Source organism: Aspergillus aculeatinus (genome assembly GCF_003184765.1).
Source record: "Aspergillus aculeatinus CBS 121060 unplaced genomic scaffold BO66scaffold_18, whole genome shotgun sequence".
NCBI classification, from domain to species: domain Eukaryota; kingdom Fungi; phylum Ascomycota; class Eurotiomycetes; order Eurotiales; family Aspergillaceae; genus Aspergillus; species Aspergillus aculeatinus.
This window is the reverse complement of record NW_020291487.1, coordinates 118,755-134,113: the sequence shown is the minus strand read 5'-3', so window position 1 is coordinate 134,113 and position 15,359 is coordinate 118,755. Positions and strand designations below refer to the sequence as shown.

The 15,359-nt window shown below is 53.3% G+C and overlaps 5 protein-coding genes across 5 annotated transcripts; 3 read left to right on the top strand and 2 right to left on the bottom strand.

Moving 5' to 3' along the window:
• The first annotated feature begins 452 nt into the window (after positions 1–452).
• On the top strand, positions 453–2,081 carry BO66DRAFT_58449 (alpha/beta-hydrolase). The gene is made up of 6 exons (XM_025653425.1): positions 453–693; positions 749–788; positions 903–1,027; positions 1,120–1,315; positions 1,417–1,720; positions 1,786–2,081. Exons 1-6 carry the CDS (start codon positions 476–478, stop codon positions 1,815–1,817), a joined length of 915 nt encoding a protein of 304 aa, XP_025504945.1. The 5' UTR covers positions 453–475; the 3' UTR covers positions 1,818–2,081.
• On the bottom strand, positions 1,916–4,412 carry ilv3 (dihydroxy-acid dehydratase ILV3). The gene is made up of 4 exons (XM_025652803.1): positions 4,236–4,412; positions 2,758–4,160; positions 2,371–2,689; positions 1,916–2,306 (listed from the first exon to the last, which is right to left on the bottom strand). The coding sequence occupies exons 1-4, from the start codon at positions 4,304–4,306 to the stop codon at positions 2,258–2,260; spliced, it is 1,842 nt and encodes a 613-aa protein (XP_025504944.1). The 5' UTR covers positions 4,307–4,412; the 3' UTR covers positions 1,916–2,257.
• Positions 4,413–5,512: 1,100 nt separating this feature from the next.
• On the top strand, positions 5,513–10,362 carry BO66DRAFT_419762 (P-loop containing nucleoside triphosphate hydrolase protein; the record flags this gene model as incomplete). The annotated part of the gene is made up of 4 exons (XM_025649834.1): positions 5,513–5,857; positions 5,932–8,241; positions 8,278–8,469; positions 8,527–10,362. The coding sequence occupies 4 exons, from the start codon at positions 5,513–5,515 to the stop codon at positions 10,348–10,350; spliced, it is 4,671 nt and encodes a 1,556-aa protein (XP_025504943.1). The 3' UTR covers positions 10,351–10,362.
• Positions 10,363–10,730: 368 nt separating this feature from the next.
• Positions 10,731–11,832, top strand: BO66DRAFT_410641 (DUF3425 domain-containing protein; the record flags this gene model as incomplete). Its single annotated transcript, XM_025649255.1, has 2 exons — positions 10,731–10,878; positions 10,952–11,832. The coding sequence occupies 2 exons, from the start codon at positions 10,731–10,733 to the stop codon at positions 11,830–11,832; spliced, it is 1,029 nt and encodes a 342-aa protein (XP_025504942.1).
• An 847-nt stretch (positions 11,833–12,679) lies between these two features.
• BO66DRAFT_320558 (3-propionate hydroxylase) lies at positions 12,680–14,834 on the bottom strand (the record flags this gene model as incomplete). The annotated part of the gene is made up of 7 exons (XM_025643676.1): positions 12,680–13,544; positions 13,601–13,758; positions 13,814–13,968; positions 14,017–14,161; positions 14,228–14,338; positions 14,401–14,642; positions 14,726–14,834. The coding sequence occupies 7 exons, from the start codon at positions 14,832–14,834 to the stop codon at positions 12,680–12,682; spliced, it is 1,785 nt and encodes a 594-aa protein (XP_025504941.1).
• Positions 14,835–15,359: the final 525 nt, after the last annotated feature.

The window sequence follows — 15,359 nt, the reverse complement described above, 5'->3', positions numbered from 1 at the left end:
TCATGTGTTTTTCAGCCAGTATCTTGGAGTACCTCAATCCTTCATCCGATCCGAATCTAATAAATCTGAATTTAATAAGAAATGGTGGTGCTTGGTTGTAGCAGATGGGCGTTGCTGGCGTTTTTGCTTGGTCATAACACAGCGCTAGTTATATATCCGTGCGAACTTCATAATGCGGCCATCTGAGCTTATAATGATGACGCATCCTTACATATAAAGTATCCACCTTCTCCAGGCATGGGATCCAATTACCTCGACTAATTGAGCGTTGTAATAACAGACATCACTTGTGCTTGATGCACTGTGACCTGACTGGAAAGACGAGCCCCGACTGATGCCTGAGGCACTAGCTGGTCAACTCTATGCTGACTCATCTCCCAAGTTGGGTTATCGGACTAATTACGTATCGCGCGTTTCGAGGATGCATGTCAAAGTTATAGACAACCTCTACCGACTGACAGAAATCTCCCCTCCAATGCCAGTAAATATGCTCCCCAGGGTTTTGTTCCAGAGAGCCGGAGCCAGCCAGCGCCCAGCGGGCCTCGCGCGCCTGTTCTCCTCCACCACCCAGCGGATGGACCCCGATCTGTCTTACCAAGTCTTCAAGCCCGAGAAGGACGAAGTAAGCCGGGACCCGATCATCTTCCTGCACGGCCTGTTCGGCTCAAAGCAGAACAACCGGAGCATCAGCCGGTAAGTCAACCCTGCGTATCATGTGGCAGCGGATAACTGACAATGATCATTGCAGCGCATTGGCTCGTGACCTCAAATGCGAGATCTTCACCGTGGTATGCATGCATGTGCCCTGCTTATCTTGAGTCGCGTTGGGTTTCATGTCATCCAGACGGCCTGAACTCACAGGCTAGAGGTTCTGATTCTGATGTTCTTGGTGGTGTGGCTAGGACCTCCGAAACCACGGCCACTCGTTCCACGCCGAGGAGCACAATTACTCCGTGATGGCGGAGGATGTGGTCCAGTTCATGCAGCAGTTGAAGCTAGAGAAGGCTGCGCTGATCGGGCACTCGATGTATGACCTTGCCCCCCCCCTGCCAGCGCCACTCTATTCGAGAGTCTTTTTTTTTCTCTGAAAAGAAACTGACACCTTGGTCTGTTGTGAAGGGGCGCCAAAGCCGCAATGACCGTCGCCCTCGAATCCCCGCGTCTCGTCTCGGCACTGGTCCCCGTGGACAACGCCCCGCGCAACGCGCCCCTCAAGAGTGACTTCGGCAAGTACGTCCGCGGCATGCAGGAAGTCGAAGCCGCCAAGGTCACCAAGCAGTCCGATGCCGATAAGATCCTGAAGGAGTATGAGGAGGTATGCCTGCCGTTTTTTCCCAAATACACAATCCCCTACCCCGTCCCCCCTGCCCCCCGGGCCCCCCAACATAAAACCACAATCTAACCAGAGGAGAAAAGTCCCTCCCCATCCGCCAATTCCTCCTCACGAACCTGATCCGCTCCGAGGAGGACCAGACCATGAAATTCCGCGTCCCGCTCGCCGTCCTCGGCGAGTCGCTGGTCGACATGGCCGACTTCCCGTACGCGGAGCCTGGCGCGAAGCAGTACGAGGGGCCGACGCTCTTCGTCCGCGGCACGAGGAGTCGCTACGTGACCGACGATGCGATTCCCGCGATCAAGGCGTTCTTCCCGCAGGCGCGGATCGCGGATGTTGAGGCGGGCCATTGGTTGATCTCCGAGAATCCGGAGGCGTTTAGGCTTGGTTTGTTTTGCCCCTTCCTTTCATGGTCGGTGTGGGGGCTTGAGCTAATATTGTTTGTGCTTTAGCGGTGGTTGAATTCTTTAAGGAGTTGGATTAGGCTCAGAGTTTGAACAGGTTGGGGGGTGCGGGTGTATATAGGTTGGGTCTGGGTTTGGGAGTAGATTCGTGCGCGTGATAGAGCTAGAGCTAGAGCTAAAGGTTGGTTGGTTGCATGTATAAAAGATTTCTTTCTTCAACATGTTTCAATAGAATGGTATCATCATCATTGGTTGTTCTTCAGCAGATAAAACATGCAGGAGGCGATAGATAGTAGAAAATTGTATATAACACAGGAAAAAAATCTTGCTTTTGGTCTTGCAAAAGAGAAATTCGCCGAACCCAAAACCAGGGAGACATAAGAACCGAACGAGTCCCCAGGCTCACCCTGACAAGAAAGACCAGATTACAATCCTGTAGGATGGAGGAGGAGCTAATAAGACATAATCGTAGAAGATGGGGGGCTAGTTGGAATAGAAGTTACAACCCACGGCGTGACGTTTAGTCGAGGGCATCGGTAATACAGCCGTGGCTGGCGTCCTTGACAAGTCTAGGGGACAAGCATTAGTGAGAATCCTTGATTGATGGAATGTTTCAGAAAAGAGTATACGTACCTAGCGTACTTGCCAAGAGTTCCGCGGAGGGTCAGACCGGTAGGAGGCAGCTTGCCGGCAGTCTTATCGGCCTCCCACTGCTGTCTTCTCGAGGCCAGCTCTGTGTCGTCGACATCCAGGTCGAGGACACGCTTCTCAGCGTCGATGGTGATCACATCGCCGTCCTTGACCAGACCGATGGGACCGCCGACGGCGGCCTCGGGGACAATGTGGCCGATGAGGAATCCGTGGGAACCGCCGGAGAAGCGTCCATCGGTGATCAGGGCGCAGGAGTTACCGAGACCGGCTCCCATCAGGGCGGAAGAGGGCTTCAGCATTTCTAGAGGACATATGTTATTAACGAGGTCCCGAGAGCGTCAAAAAGAAGCACCGGTTGTAGTCACTTACCAGGCATGCCAGGGCCTCCCTTGGGACCGCAGTAGCGGATGACAACAACGGTCTTATCCTCCTTCTTGATCTCATTGCGCTCGAGGGCGGCAATGAAGTCGTCCTCATCATCGAAGACGCGGGCCTTACCGGTGAAGACGAGACCCTCCTTACCAGTGATCTTACCAACACTGCCACCAGGGGCCAGAGTACCCTTCAAGATCTGGATGTGACCAGTAGGCTTGATGGGGTTGGACAAGGGACGGATGATCTTCTGATCCTCGGGGAAGTCGGGAACCTTCTCCAAGTTCTTGGCCAGGGTCTGACCGGTAACAGTCATACCAGATCCATCAATGATACCCTCCTTGAGCAGGAACTTGAGCAGGGAAGGAGTACCACCGATGTTGTGCAGATCGGCCATGACGTACTTGCCAGAAGGCTTCAAGTCGGCCAGGAAGGGTGTGCGGTCGGAAACAGCCTGGAAATCTTCGATGTCGAGCTTGATGCCAACGGAGTCCGCGATGGCGATCAAGTGGAGAACAGCGTTGGTGGAGCCACCGGTGATGTTGACGACAATCATGGCGTTCTCGAAAGCCTGACGGGTCAGGATATCGCGGGGGCGGATGTCCTCCTTGAGAAGGGTCTTGATGGCCTCACCGGCTGCGAGACACTCAAGGTACTTGGCCTGGGACTCGGCAGGGTTGGAAGAGGAACCGGTGAGGGTCATACCCATGACCTCGATGGCGGTGGCCATGGTGTTGGCAGTGTACATACCACCGCAAGCACCGCCACCAGGGCAGGCGTTGCGGATGATGTCAAAGCGCTCGGGCTCGGTGATCTCCTTGCTCAAGAACTGTCCGTAGGCCTGGAAGGCGGAAACAATGTCGATATCCGCGTTGTTCTGCATAGAGGCGCAACCGGGCTTGATGGTACCTCCGTAGACCATCAAACTGGGCCGGTTGACTCTGCCCATCGCCATCAACACACCGGGCATGTTCTTGTCACAGCCGGGAATGCTGATGTTGGCATCATACCACTGACCGCCCATGACCGTCTCGATGGAATCCGCAATCAGGTCACGGCTCTGCAGGGAGAAGCGCATACCCTTGGTACCCATACTGATACCGTCACTGACACCGACGGTGTTGAATTGGAAACCAACCAGTCCGGCCTTCTGAACACCCTCACGGACACGGTTGTTCAGGTCCATCAGGTGCATGTTGCAGGGGTTACCGTTGTACCACACAGACGAAATTCCAACCTGAGCCTTGTTCATGTCCGCCTCGCTGAGACCAGTGGCGTACAACATCGCCTGGGAGGCACCCTGCGAGATGGGCTGGGTGATATGGCGGGAGACCTTGTTGAGGCCGGCATCCTTGTCGTCGGCGTTCTGGTGTCTGGGAAGGGTGGTGGACAGCGAGCGGCTATGTATTGCAAAGACATGAGTCAGTATGTGTCCACTATCATGCAAAGAGCTAGACAACAATGGTATCACTCACCTGTTCAAAGAGCGCTGGCTGAGGCTCCGGAGAGCGGCGGGCATACGCCCGCGGGTCTGTGAGAGAAGCATTGCCGAATCGAGAGCACGCAACTCACGGGGTATCAAACGGAAGCTTGATTGAGAGGAGAAGGGTCGGGGTGAGGGGTGGGAGAGAAGTTTAGAAACCCTGGGCCATAACACAAACAGGAATAATATAAGGGAGCATCCGGAGGTCAAGCAGAGAGTCACACACAGCTGGGAAAAATGGGCCGGGGGGGGCCTCCGCAGCGAAGTCGGGGCCGGAGTTGGACAGATTCTCCCCGCCACCCAATCCTTGCCCATCGTTTGTCAGCCATTACCCAATCATCGGCTCGGCTGGGATGACTGAGCTGAGCTGAGGCCGGTCTCGACTGCTTTTTCTGGGGAGCTACCCCCAGCTAGCTGTCTTGGGTCTAGTGTCCCCCGGTATATCAGTTCCACCGCTTCCGACACAGCTGTGATGACTGCCAGGTCACGGTACGCTTGCCCCAAACACCACCTCAGGCCGAGGTTCTTGCCGCTTTAGTAGCTCTTTGTAAAACTGACGCCCGTTGTTGTGATACTTACTTGTCTTCCCTTGAACAATTTTGTTGTATGCTCCTTTAGAATTTTCGATCTTTTCAGGCCACTAATGAGTCTGTTTCCTGGCTACAAGCTCATAATATCCTATAATCTTGTGGAAAATACACATTGCCTTGCTCCCTGCGCAGCATGATGCTCTCGTGCGACCAAGTGTATACAATAAATTACCTACAACCAGCTTCAAATTAATCGAGCCAACCATGACAAGATAGTACTAAATGCGACATGAATACAATCAATCTTCCCATACTCGATCTCGAAAACCTATTTGTAAGGTCATGTGGCATCAATGGCGAGCTCAAGTGTTACACTGTGCACCGTCGTCTGGAAGAAGAACAGTAACAACCTCCCACCTGATCAAAGAGGATCTTATGAGCTTTGAACTAAAGGCTTTCTCTGAGGACTAGCCTAGTCATTTCCTGAACGTTGTTGTGGTCAAAATATCAACTGGAAGCATTACTGCCTTCCTTGATATCGCAAGCAAGGGAACGCGGCAGGAATGCAGTTGGTATGCAAGCCCTGCAGCACCCTTGCCATTAGCCAGGAACCGACTTCTACGCGTTCACTCTGGTCTGCCTTCTTGTCTATTCTGTCGCATCTATCCCCTCACCTTTGTCGACAAATCGCACCTACCGAGGTGCTGAGGTTCTATGCGGGATGATATTCAGTCGCGAAATGGCGTTCATCGTGATTGACGCCTTGGGTGTTTCGCTAATAACTGTTTGTACGGTACCAGCTTTGCTCACGATAATCCGTCGCTTTCAAAAACCGAAGATCGATTGTGCATCCGATTTACCAGACACGTCTGAGACGCCGCTCTTCCGTCTGTCGAGTTATCAAGATGAGGACGGAGAAGCCACACAAGGGTCACTAGAAGCATTCTCAGCTTCGTGGCAGCGAGTCGCTATAGTACTCCTATCGATCATTGGGTTTGGGGTATCATTGTCGCAGGCTATCATTTCAATTGAATCGGGTCAACGCCAATATGTTATTCCCTTCTGGTTGCAGATGGGGGGATGGGTACGTCCTCAATCATTATCAGCTCACTCATTGAGCTCACTAGCATAGCTCGGGTCTGTTTTAACAATTGATAGATGGTACTTTGTCTACAAGCCGCCAGTCTCTTCCTCGAATCGGCACCGGTCAAACGATATATTCTCGGAATGTACGCGTCTGCGGCTAGCTGTGCCATGATAATGATGCCATTTGTGGATCTTGGGCTTCTTTGGCGCTCTGGAGAGTTTGATGAATTTGGCCGCTTATCCACGAGTCTTATGACGAGCCAGATTGGCCTTGCCTGTTTACGAGGTTTCTTCTGCGTCTTGATACCCAGGCGTCCCAACGTATATCACCAAGGACAGGTGGTAGACCAAGAAAAGAGCGTGAGCATCTTGGGCAGAATAACGTTCAGCTGGGTCAACGGTCTCTTGCGATTTGTGGCGACGAACAAGACTTTGGAACTGGACGACCTCCCGAGATTGCCATTAAGCGCTCGTGCTCAAACTCTCCATGCAAGGCTTGAAAGGATGCGCAACTCTCGGGAGCTGTGGAAGGCGCTTATACTGGGACACGTCCGGCCTCTCATGCTACAAGGCACGCTAAGTATAATTCAATGTCTGCTTGGATTTGGCCCTCAGGTAGCTTTGTTTGGGATACTAAAGTCACTCGAGGATCGTTGTTCTTCTCCGGGGGACGCAAACTCAACATGGGTCTGGGTTCTTGGGCTGGGAGTAGTCCTCGTTCTGTCTTCCAGCATTGAATCATGGTTATGGTGGATCATTTATTCTCAGTTATGGATTCCGATTTACGAAGGAATCTCAGCTCTAGTGTTTGCCAAATCATTGCGGTGCAAAGACGTGAAGCAGCTAAGCCACTACAGTGAAGCAGACGAAAAAGATGATGACGCCGAAGAGACAGAAGAGTTGGAGCAACAAGGAAGCCGCCAAACTGTTATCAATCTAGCTACCGTGGACTCCAAGCGTATCGCTGACTTTGTCATGTATAACTACCTGATTCCGTCTTGCATTCTTCGACTGGTCATGGCGTCTGCCTTTCTGGTTCAATTGATCGGATGGAGAAGTTTACTGGCTGGTGGTGTTGCGGCAGTTCTGGTGACACCGATGAACACCCACTTGACCAAGAAATATTCGGCAGCCCAGCAAGATTTTATGAACGCTAGCGACAAGCGAATGAGTGCGGTAGCGGAAGTTTTACATGGCATACGACAAATCAAGTTCTCAGCTCTGGAACAGCAATGGCAGGATCGAGTGTCAGAAAAACGCCGTATCGAGCTCAAGTACCTATGGAAGACATCCCTATACACCACTGGCATGGTTTCTGTCTGGATTATGGGACCGCTCTTATTGTCTGCAGTGTCTTTGACCGTGTACGCGCTGACTCATGGCGAATTGTCTGCGTCGGTAGCATTCACGGCACTTTCTGTCTTTGGATCATTAGAATCTGCTTTGGCGAGCTTGCCTGATCTAATGTCCAAAGCAATGGAGGCTAAGATTAGTGCTTCTCGCATTGATCAATACTTGAACTCGGCAGAAAAAGCTCCCTATACATCTGATGTCGACAACATATCGTTCGACAACGCCACGATTGCATGGCCGGCACAGGATGACGAAGACGAGCAGTCTGATTGGGAAGATGAAGAGCGATTTTGCCTTCGCAACCTTAACATTCGATTTCCACCTAAAGGATTGAGTGTCATTGCTGGCAAGACTGGCTCCGGAAAGAGCTTGCTCTTGGCCTCAATCCTAGGGGAATGCGATGTCTTGGGTGGAATGGTGGCCATTCCGCATAGCCCCCCGTCTGCTGAACGATTTGATGAGAGAGCAACACGCCATGACTGGATTATTGACACAGCTGTGGCTTATGTGGCCCAGAACCCATGGATGGAGAATGCGACAATCAAGGATAACATTCTTTTTGGTCTTCCTTACGATCGCTACCGATACCGCAAAGTCCTCCGTGCTGTTGCATTGCAGAAGGATATAGATATGCTACCAGATGGTGACTATACGGATATTGGTGCTAATGGGATCAATCTTAGCGGCGGTCAGCGGTGGCGTATATCATTCGCGCGTGCTCTATACTCGCGAGCAGGAATACTGATTATGGATGATATTTTCAGCGCGCTTGACGCTGAAACAGGACGTCACCTTTATGAGCGTGCCCTGACAGGAGAACTCGGTCAGAATAGGACTCGGATTCTCGTCACCCACCATGTGGGTCTTTGCCTGCCTCGGACAGATTATTGTGTTCTTCTTGCGGATAAAGTCATGATCCACGCCGGGACGAAGGAGGAATTGGCCGTAACCCAAAATCTGGCCGACTTTCTGGATCAGACCGCCGAAACAACAGTGCCTGAAACCCCAACCGAGGTGCAGGGACCCAAAGTATCATCGAAGCGTGTGTCCACGAGCTCGCGAAAGTCTACGAACTCGCGTCTCTCGACGGCCACCAGCATTCACACCCTCAGGAGGTTTACTGAAGATGAGAAGCGTGAGAGGGGGGCTGTTTCTACCAAGGTCTACGTTGCGTATCTGACCAAGGGAAACTGTCTCCGTCTTTGGACGGTGGTCTTCCTGGCGTACAGCGCTTTCATGGCTCTTCTAGTTGGTCGGGTATGGACATTCCTGATAACTCACAAAATCCTGGTTCTTGATAGCTAACGGCACTAGTCCTGGTGGGTCAGCGTCTGGACAAGTGCGTCCACCCCATCGTCTGATGAAACAAATCTCGCACGTGTTCGCGACGACACCAGGAGCCAAGTCTGGACATTCGAAGCCGACGAGGATTTGATGTTCTATCTCACCGTGTATATTGGCTTCTCTGTCGCCGCATGTATGGTGGGCACAATCCGCACGTTAGCTCTCGCATTCGCTTCGCTTGAATCCTCCCGTCAACTATTTAATGATCTACTGTATACCGTCCTGAGATCTCCTCTGCGATGGCTGGATACCGTGCCCACTGGTCGCATTCTCAACCGGTTCACATCTGACATCAACATTCTTGACTGGAGGCTTGGATACGACATTGGCCACCTTGTTTACAAAATCTTGGAGTTGGTAGGTATTCTCGCTGCCGGACTGCTAGTCTCACCTCTTCTCCTGGTGTTCGCTTGTATTCTGCTTGCTCTTTGTTTTCAACTGTCGAGAATCTATCTGGTTGGCATGCGAGAGATCAAACGATTGGAAAGCACCTCAAAAAGCCCGGTTTTGGAGCGTTTTGGATCTACCTTGGTCGGACTTGGGACCATTCGTGCCTTCCAAAAGACAGAGGTATACATCAAAGACATGTATGCTCGAATTGACCGACACGCACAAACAGCCTGGTACCTGTGGCTCCTGGATCGTTGGCTTGGCATCCGGATGAGTATTGCAGGCGCCCTTCTGTCAACGATTACAGCGGCGCTAGTCGTGTACATCCCCCACATCACCCCTGCGCTGGCAGGCTTCGCCATGAGCTTCGCGTTACAGTATAACTATGCCGTGGCCATGGGACTGCGCTTCTACGCGAATGTGGAAACAGATATGAACTCGACTGAGCGTGTGCTGGAATACACTGGCATTGACATGGAAGACCAGGGTGGTGTAGAACCACCTGCCGCTTGGCCGACTCGTGGAAGAGTAGAAGTCGAAGATCTTGTGGTGGGATATGCGCCCGATCTACCTCCAGTGCTTAGCGGGCTCAACTTCAGCCTGGAGCACAACCAACGCTTGGGGGTGGTAGGACGTACTGGGGCTGGAAAATCCTCGCTAACATTGGCGTTGTTCCGCTTCTTAGAGGCTCGGCGTGGTCGAATTTTTGTTGATGGTCTGGACATCTCACAGATCAAGCTCCAGGCTCTGCGGAGCCGTCTTGCTATCATTCCACAGGACCCCGTGCTCTTTTCGGGCACCTTGCGGTCGAACTTGGATCCGTTCCACGAACACACTGATATGGAGCTCTACAACGCACTAGAGCGAGTACACCTCGTCTCGTTTGAGGATACCCTGACTTTGGCCTCGCATTCCAGCCACGAGCCCTTCAGTGACAGCAGCACATTACCATCCTCGTCTGCCTCTTCGATCACAGGCCCTCTCAAGACGGTGAATTTCTTTGCTTCCCTCTCATCAATGGTCTCTGAGGGTGGTCTCAATCTTTCCCAAGGGCAGAGACAGCTTCTCTGTCTCGCTCGAGCCATTGTCTCCCAACCTAAAATCATGGTTCTGGACGAGGCAACTTCCGCCGTGGATATGGAAACCGAGGCCCTGATTCAACGGTCAATCCGGGAGGAATTCGGACGAAATGCGACATCTCTTCTGGTCATTGCGCATCGCCTCAGCACCGTTGCTGATTTCGACAAAATCCTGGTTCTGGACGCGGGCAAGGCGGCTGAATTCGGTACACCACAGGAACTGATGACCATTGAGGGGGGTGTATTTCGAAATCTGGTGCAGAACAGTGGGGAGAAAGCAGTGTTGGAAGAGATGATTTGGGGAAAGGAGAGAAAGGGAGTATAAACTGACTGGATTCATTGGCGTGGCGTGATGTTCAAGGTTCAGGTTGCAAGCTGTACATACTACTTAAGTTCAATATAATGACCACTTGAAATGAGACTGGCTGGTAATGACAGGACGAAACGGGCGGGTGGAGAGCCAACGGGGTTAAGTTTAGCTCCGGCTTCCTCCACCCATAAAACCCCCGGCCGGATCCAGCCTGGGTTAGACTTGAATCTTGGATCCTTCTTCTGAACTTCTTATCTTTCAACTACAGGTAACTTTAAATCACCCATTGCATTGTTGCACTATCGCGGGTTCGATTTCCACACCATACCATCATACCGCCACAGTCGAGGATCCTTACTTCATACCTTGCCAACTGGATGGGGTCGGAATCGGAAATGCATCTGGTGAAGGAAGAGCGCACTGGCGCTGCTATCTCGATCGTTTCGGCCAATTCCGAGGTGGACCCTGAAGATGACTGGGCCGGCATGGGAGATCGCAAAGAACGACGGCGACGACAGAACCGTCTGAACCAGCGGGCCTACCGTGAGCTGCTCACCTATCAAGGAAACTCACTATTTCAAAACTGACAGTACTCCTTCAGGGAAACGCAAACAAGCAACGCGGCAAACACAGACTCAACCACCGAATCAGGTAATACGAAGAACGGTCAAAACGGAGGAACCCACGCGCAGCAGCGACGAACAGATGATCACGGTCCTCTCCCCATCGACCTCCTCCCCCAACTCGACCACGAGTCCCTCCACATCTGCATCATCATCATCATCATCATCCACATCCTTCTCCTTCTCCTTCTCAACACGACCACCATCCCAGTCGCAAACCCGCAGCAGCACGAGCACGAGCACGAGCACGAGCAGCAGCCCGCGCCCCGACCGCAAACCCTGCACGGACCTGACCACGCAACGAGACCTCCAGACCCTGCTCACCGACTTCACCCGCGTCGCCTACGCCTCCTACATCCACGGCTCGCCGACCCTCGACCACCTGCTGACGCTCAGCCGCATGAACGTCTACCGCGCCTTCGCCACCAACATGGCCACCCTGGGCATGGGCACCGGCGCCGAGTGGATGCACGACGACGCCCTCTCCCCCTTCACGACCCTGCAGCCGCACAGCGCCCTCGACCCGACCGCGCTGCCGCCGCACCTGCGCCCCACGAAGCTCCAGCAGACCGTCCCGCACCACCCGTGGCTGGACTTCTTCCCCCTGCCGCGGCTGCGCGACAACCTCGTCGCCATGGCCGACCGCTTCGACGACGAGGAGCTGTGCCTGGACATCATGGGGTTCTGGGACTCGCCCACGCACACGTACAGTCTGCTCGTGTGGGGGGAGCCCTCCGACCCCGGCAACTGGGAGATCACCGAGGACTTTCTGCGCAAGTGGCCGTGGGTGGTGCGCGGGTGCGCCGAGTTGTTGGCCAGCACGAATCGGTGGCGGGCGCGGAGGGGCGAGAAGTTGCTTCTGCGGTATTTGTGATGGTCTTGCCCACCCTCTTTTGTGGGAGGGGGAGAGGAAGATTGTAAATGTCCAATGTATGTACAGTACAGCGTTACAGTAGGATCCTTCTTTGCGTGGTGGTGGTGTTAGGTCTCTCTCCCGTGACCTGCGTCATTCTCCGCAAATACCTATATCCTCCAAGCTAGATCATTCCATGCAAACGTTCTAGGCTCCATATAACAAGCCCAACCTCAGGGAGTGAAAGGTCATGACGCACTTCCCTCCCACTAAGCCCGCCGGCCCCCCCGGCCCATCAGAAATTCCGTGACCGGTCTGCACCTTAAGTCGTGGCGTGGCCAATGAGAAGCGCAAGGGTCCGTTTTGCAGGCTCCATGCTTGGCGCAGTGGTGTATTTGTCATCCACTCGCTGAAACATGTGTATTGGCTAGTATTTACAGCTCTATGACGAGGTGGTAATTTACCATTGACCATTATGGTACTCTAATTTTGAAGTAGACGCTGTTTGATGGCGACCTGAGTCTGGTTGTCTTGCGAGAGATCTATTCCCTGAACTTTGGCGGTCGTTCGGATGGCCTGCTGCTGGATTTGTTAATTAATATAGGATGGCTGGTTTGGTACAGTACATGCAAAAGTGGTGGTATATGATGTAAACCCAATGACAACATCACGCTCCAGTTGAGCTCTTCAAAGGCAAGCCAGGTGGTGTAGTGGCGCTGTACATTGAATACAAAGGATCTGCCAGCAGCAAGACATAAAAGACTGATGTCTGCAGGAGAAGATGATGTATAGAGAGGCAGTCACGAGAGTCTATGCTTTAATCAGTCCAGCAGCGGCATCTCCCAGATCAAATGCTCTACATGCATACCTACCAAGCGAGATACTTCCTCAGCACGTCTACTACCTCCATCGAATCATCCGGACGGCCATGAAACACTGTCAAGATATGTTGGTCCGGACGGACCAACACCGCCCGACCCAGCACCAACTGCATCAGCCCCAACCACTTCTCGCCTGCCTCACCAGGCTGAAGATCGAAATCCCTGCCCCTCGCGACCAAATCAACCCTCAGTCCTGGCGGAAACCTGTCCGCAGCCTCCTCAAGCACGCCCCTCCAAGTATCGGCGAACTCCCCATCCACAAACAGCGTAAACGCATCGAAAGCACACAGATCCAACGCCGAGAACCGCTTACGCCCCACTTCCTCCATCGACAACTCCCCAACATACGATGAATCAATGGGCTCCACCAGCCGACTAGTAACAGCCGTCGAAGGCTCGATCCACGCGTGTGGGATCCGCGCTCCCGGCACACATTTCGCCCGGTAGACGGAAGCGCAGCCGGGAACCTGGGTCTCCCCGTACACATACCCGATGTGCAAACCCAGGTTGTCGAAATGTTCGCGCTGGCCTTCGATGCCTTCGTGCACAGCGCCGGCGCGCTCGGGGTCGGCGACGGTGCGGTATAGGTTCTCGCGCGCGACGTGCACGTCTGGGTCGGTGGCGCCCAGCGTCTTCAGGAGGCGGAAGATCTGTTGGCCGTTTTTGACGCTTTGGGCGGCGTTGACGAGCGCGACGGGGCGGCGCTCGGATTCGTAGGTGTCGAGAAGGGAGGGGCTGGCGTGGCCGTGGTGGATGGCGGCGAGTTTGAAGGCGAGGTTGTGGACGTCACCCAGGCCGCTGTTCAGGCCTAGGCCGCCGGTTGGGGGGAAGGAGTGGGCGGCGTCGCCAGCTCTGTCGTGGGGTTAGCGGGGTTGTTCTGGGGCTGCGCAGGTTCGGAGGTTACTGACAGGAGTACGCGGTTTATGCGATAGGATTTGGCTACCTTCCGGCTCAGAATCCAGGGTCGGTAGCTCAGCACGTCGTAGGGGATGTGCGTGCCTATGGCGGCGTCGACGGTCTTGCGGCAGAGGGACTCGTTCCAGGACTCCACTGGGTGTTTTTGGGACTAGGTTCGTCAGTCAAGCCTCTTGATCGCAGGCACGAAGGGTATTCGGATGTACATCAAAATTGCAGATCAGCACCTGATTCCCCCCGAGGTCATACCCGATGATGAAACCGGATACCTCAGGATCCATCACCCAATGAAGCATGCCCACCTTGTCTTTGACGATAGGGTAGAGGTTAGCGTTTATATGGATGGTCATCATCGTCTCGTCTAGATGTCATGCGTCAGTCAGGCCCTCAAAGGGGAAGCTTCACGAACAAGAGTCCTCTCCCTCACTCTCCACCCCCAGAAACCGTCGCACAGCACTCTTTGCCCCATCACAAGCGACCAGGTGCTTGCACTTGACATGGTATTCTCGCTGCGCAGCACGATCCTCGACGGTTGCGATGACGCAATCCCCAAACTTGTCAAGTTTCAGCATGTAGCCTTTCAGGATTTAATCACAATCCGAGGGATAGAGACAACTCACCTCCTCAAGCTCAACAAATGAATGATTCCTGCGCATCTCCACCAAAGGGCTCTTCACCAGCTGCTTCCGCACGTAGTCTTCAAAGTCCGGCTGCGGAATGTTGTGGATCATCTAACCTTCAGCAATTAGCTTGTTTGCTTCCTCGAGCATGTGCCTGCTGAAGCCGGGCATACCGTAGGCGTATCGTCCAGCACCCCCGGATCCATTCGCTCATAAGGCAACCGCCCCACCTGCTGCCCACTCAGATGTGTCACGAAGTTCACCCAAAATGCATCCTGGCGGCCGGTGCCCAATCGACGAATCTCGTTCACGTCGAGGCCGAACTGGCGACATAGCTCGAGTGTCCTTGGTGATAAGGCGTGGGCTTGTGGAGCGTCGAGCCGTGTTGGGTAGCGTTCGCAGAGCAAGGATTTAACTTTGTAGATGGGAGTTATTTCAACCGTGTGTTCTTCCTGCAAATGACTGACTGTCGGGAAAGGGGGAAAGAAAGAAAGGTACCTCCCAACTGAGCAAGTAAGTATGCCTGGAGTAGACCGCACGGGCCGCCTCCGATGATCAGGACGGGGACGTCGTCGGCGATCTCGTAATCTTGTCTTGCTGGAGACATGTTGGTGTTTTCAAGGACCTTGAGTGTGAGGTTGTGGGTGGTGGGCTGCTTACCTTTATGTAGAGGCTGGGGATAGAAGTACAGGGGAAAAGAAATGCAGGTCGTTGGCCAGTAAGTGGTTTGTTTGTTGTCCAGCCTGATGCTTGTCGTCCTCCCCCACTTCAGGTGGGAAAGGAATGTGCGGGCCGCGGGGAGATAGCACGCGCTTCCCCGCTTGCATCCCCGCAATCATGGTCGATTTGAGGGTTTGTTGGTGCTTGGAAGTTATATGCCAGTGCCCGAGATTGGATTATAGTCTATTTATGACGGTGTTGCATAGTGCTGGGCTGATGATGGTCTATCTGGAGGGGTTGAAGGAGGAAGAAGAGTGTCGTGATGGCGAAGGTCAGCGTTCTGAAATAGCAAAGGAAAAGCAGTGCCGGTCTGGATTCCCATCGAGACTCATGTTATAACAGCAGCTTAGAATATTATGCTTCATGATGAAGTTAAATAGGCTAGATCTTGCGAACATGCCATAGACATGCT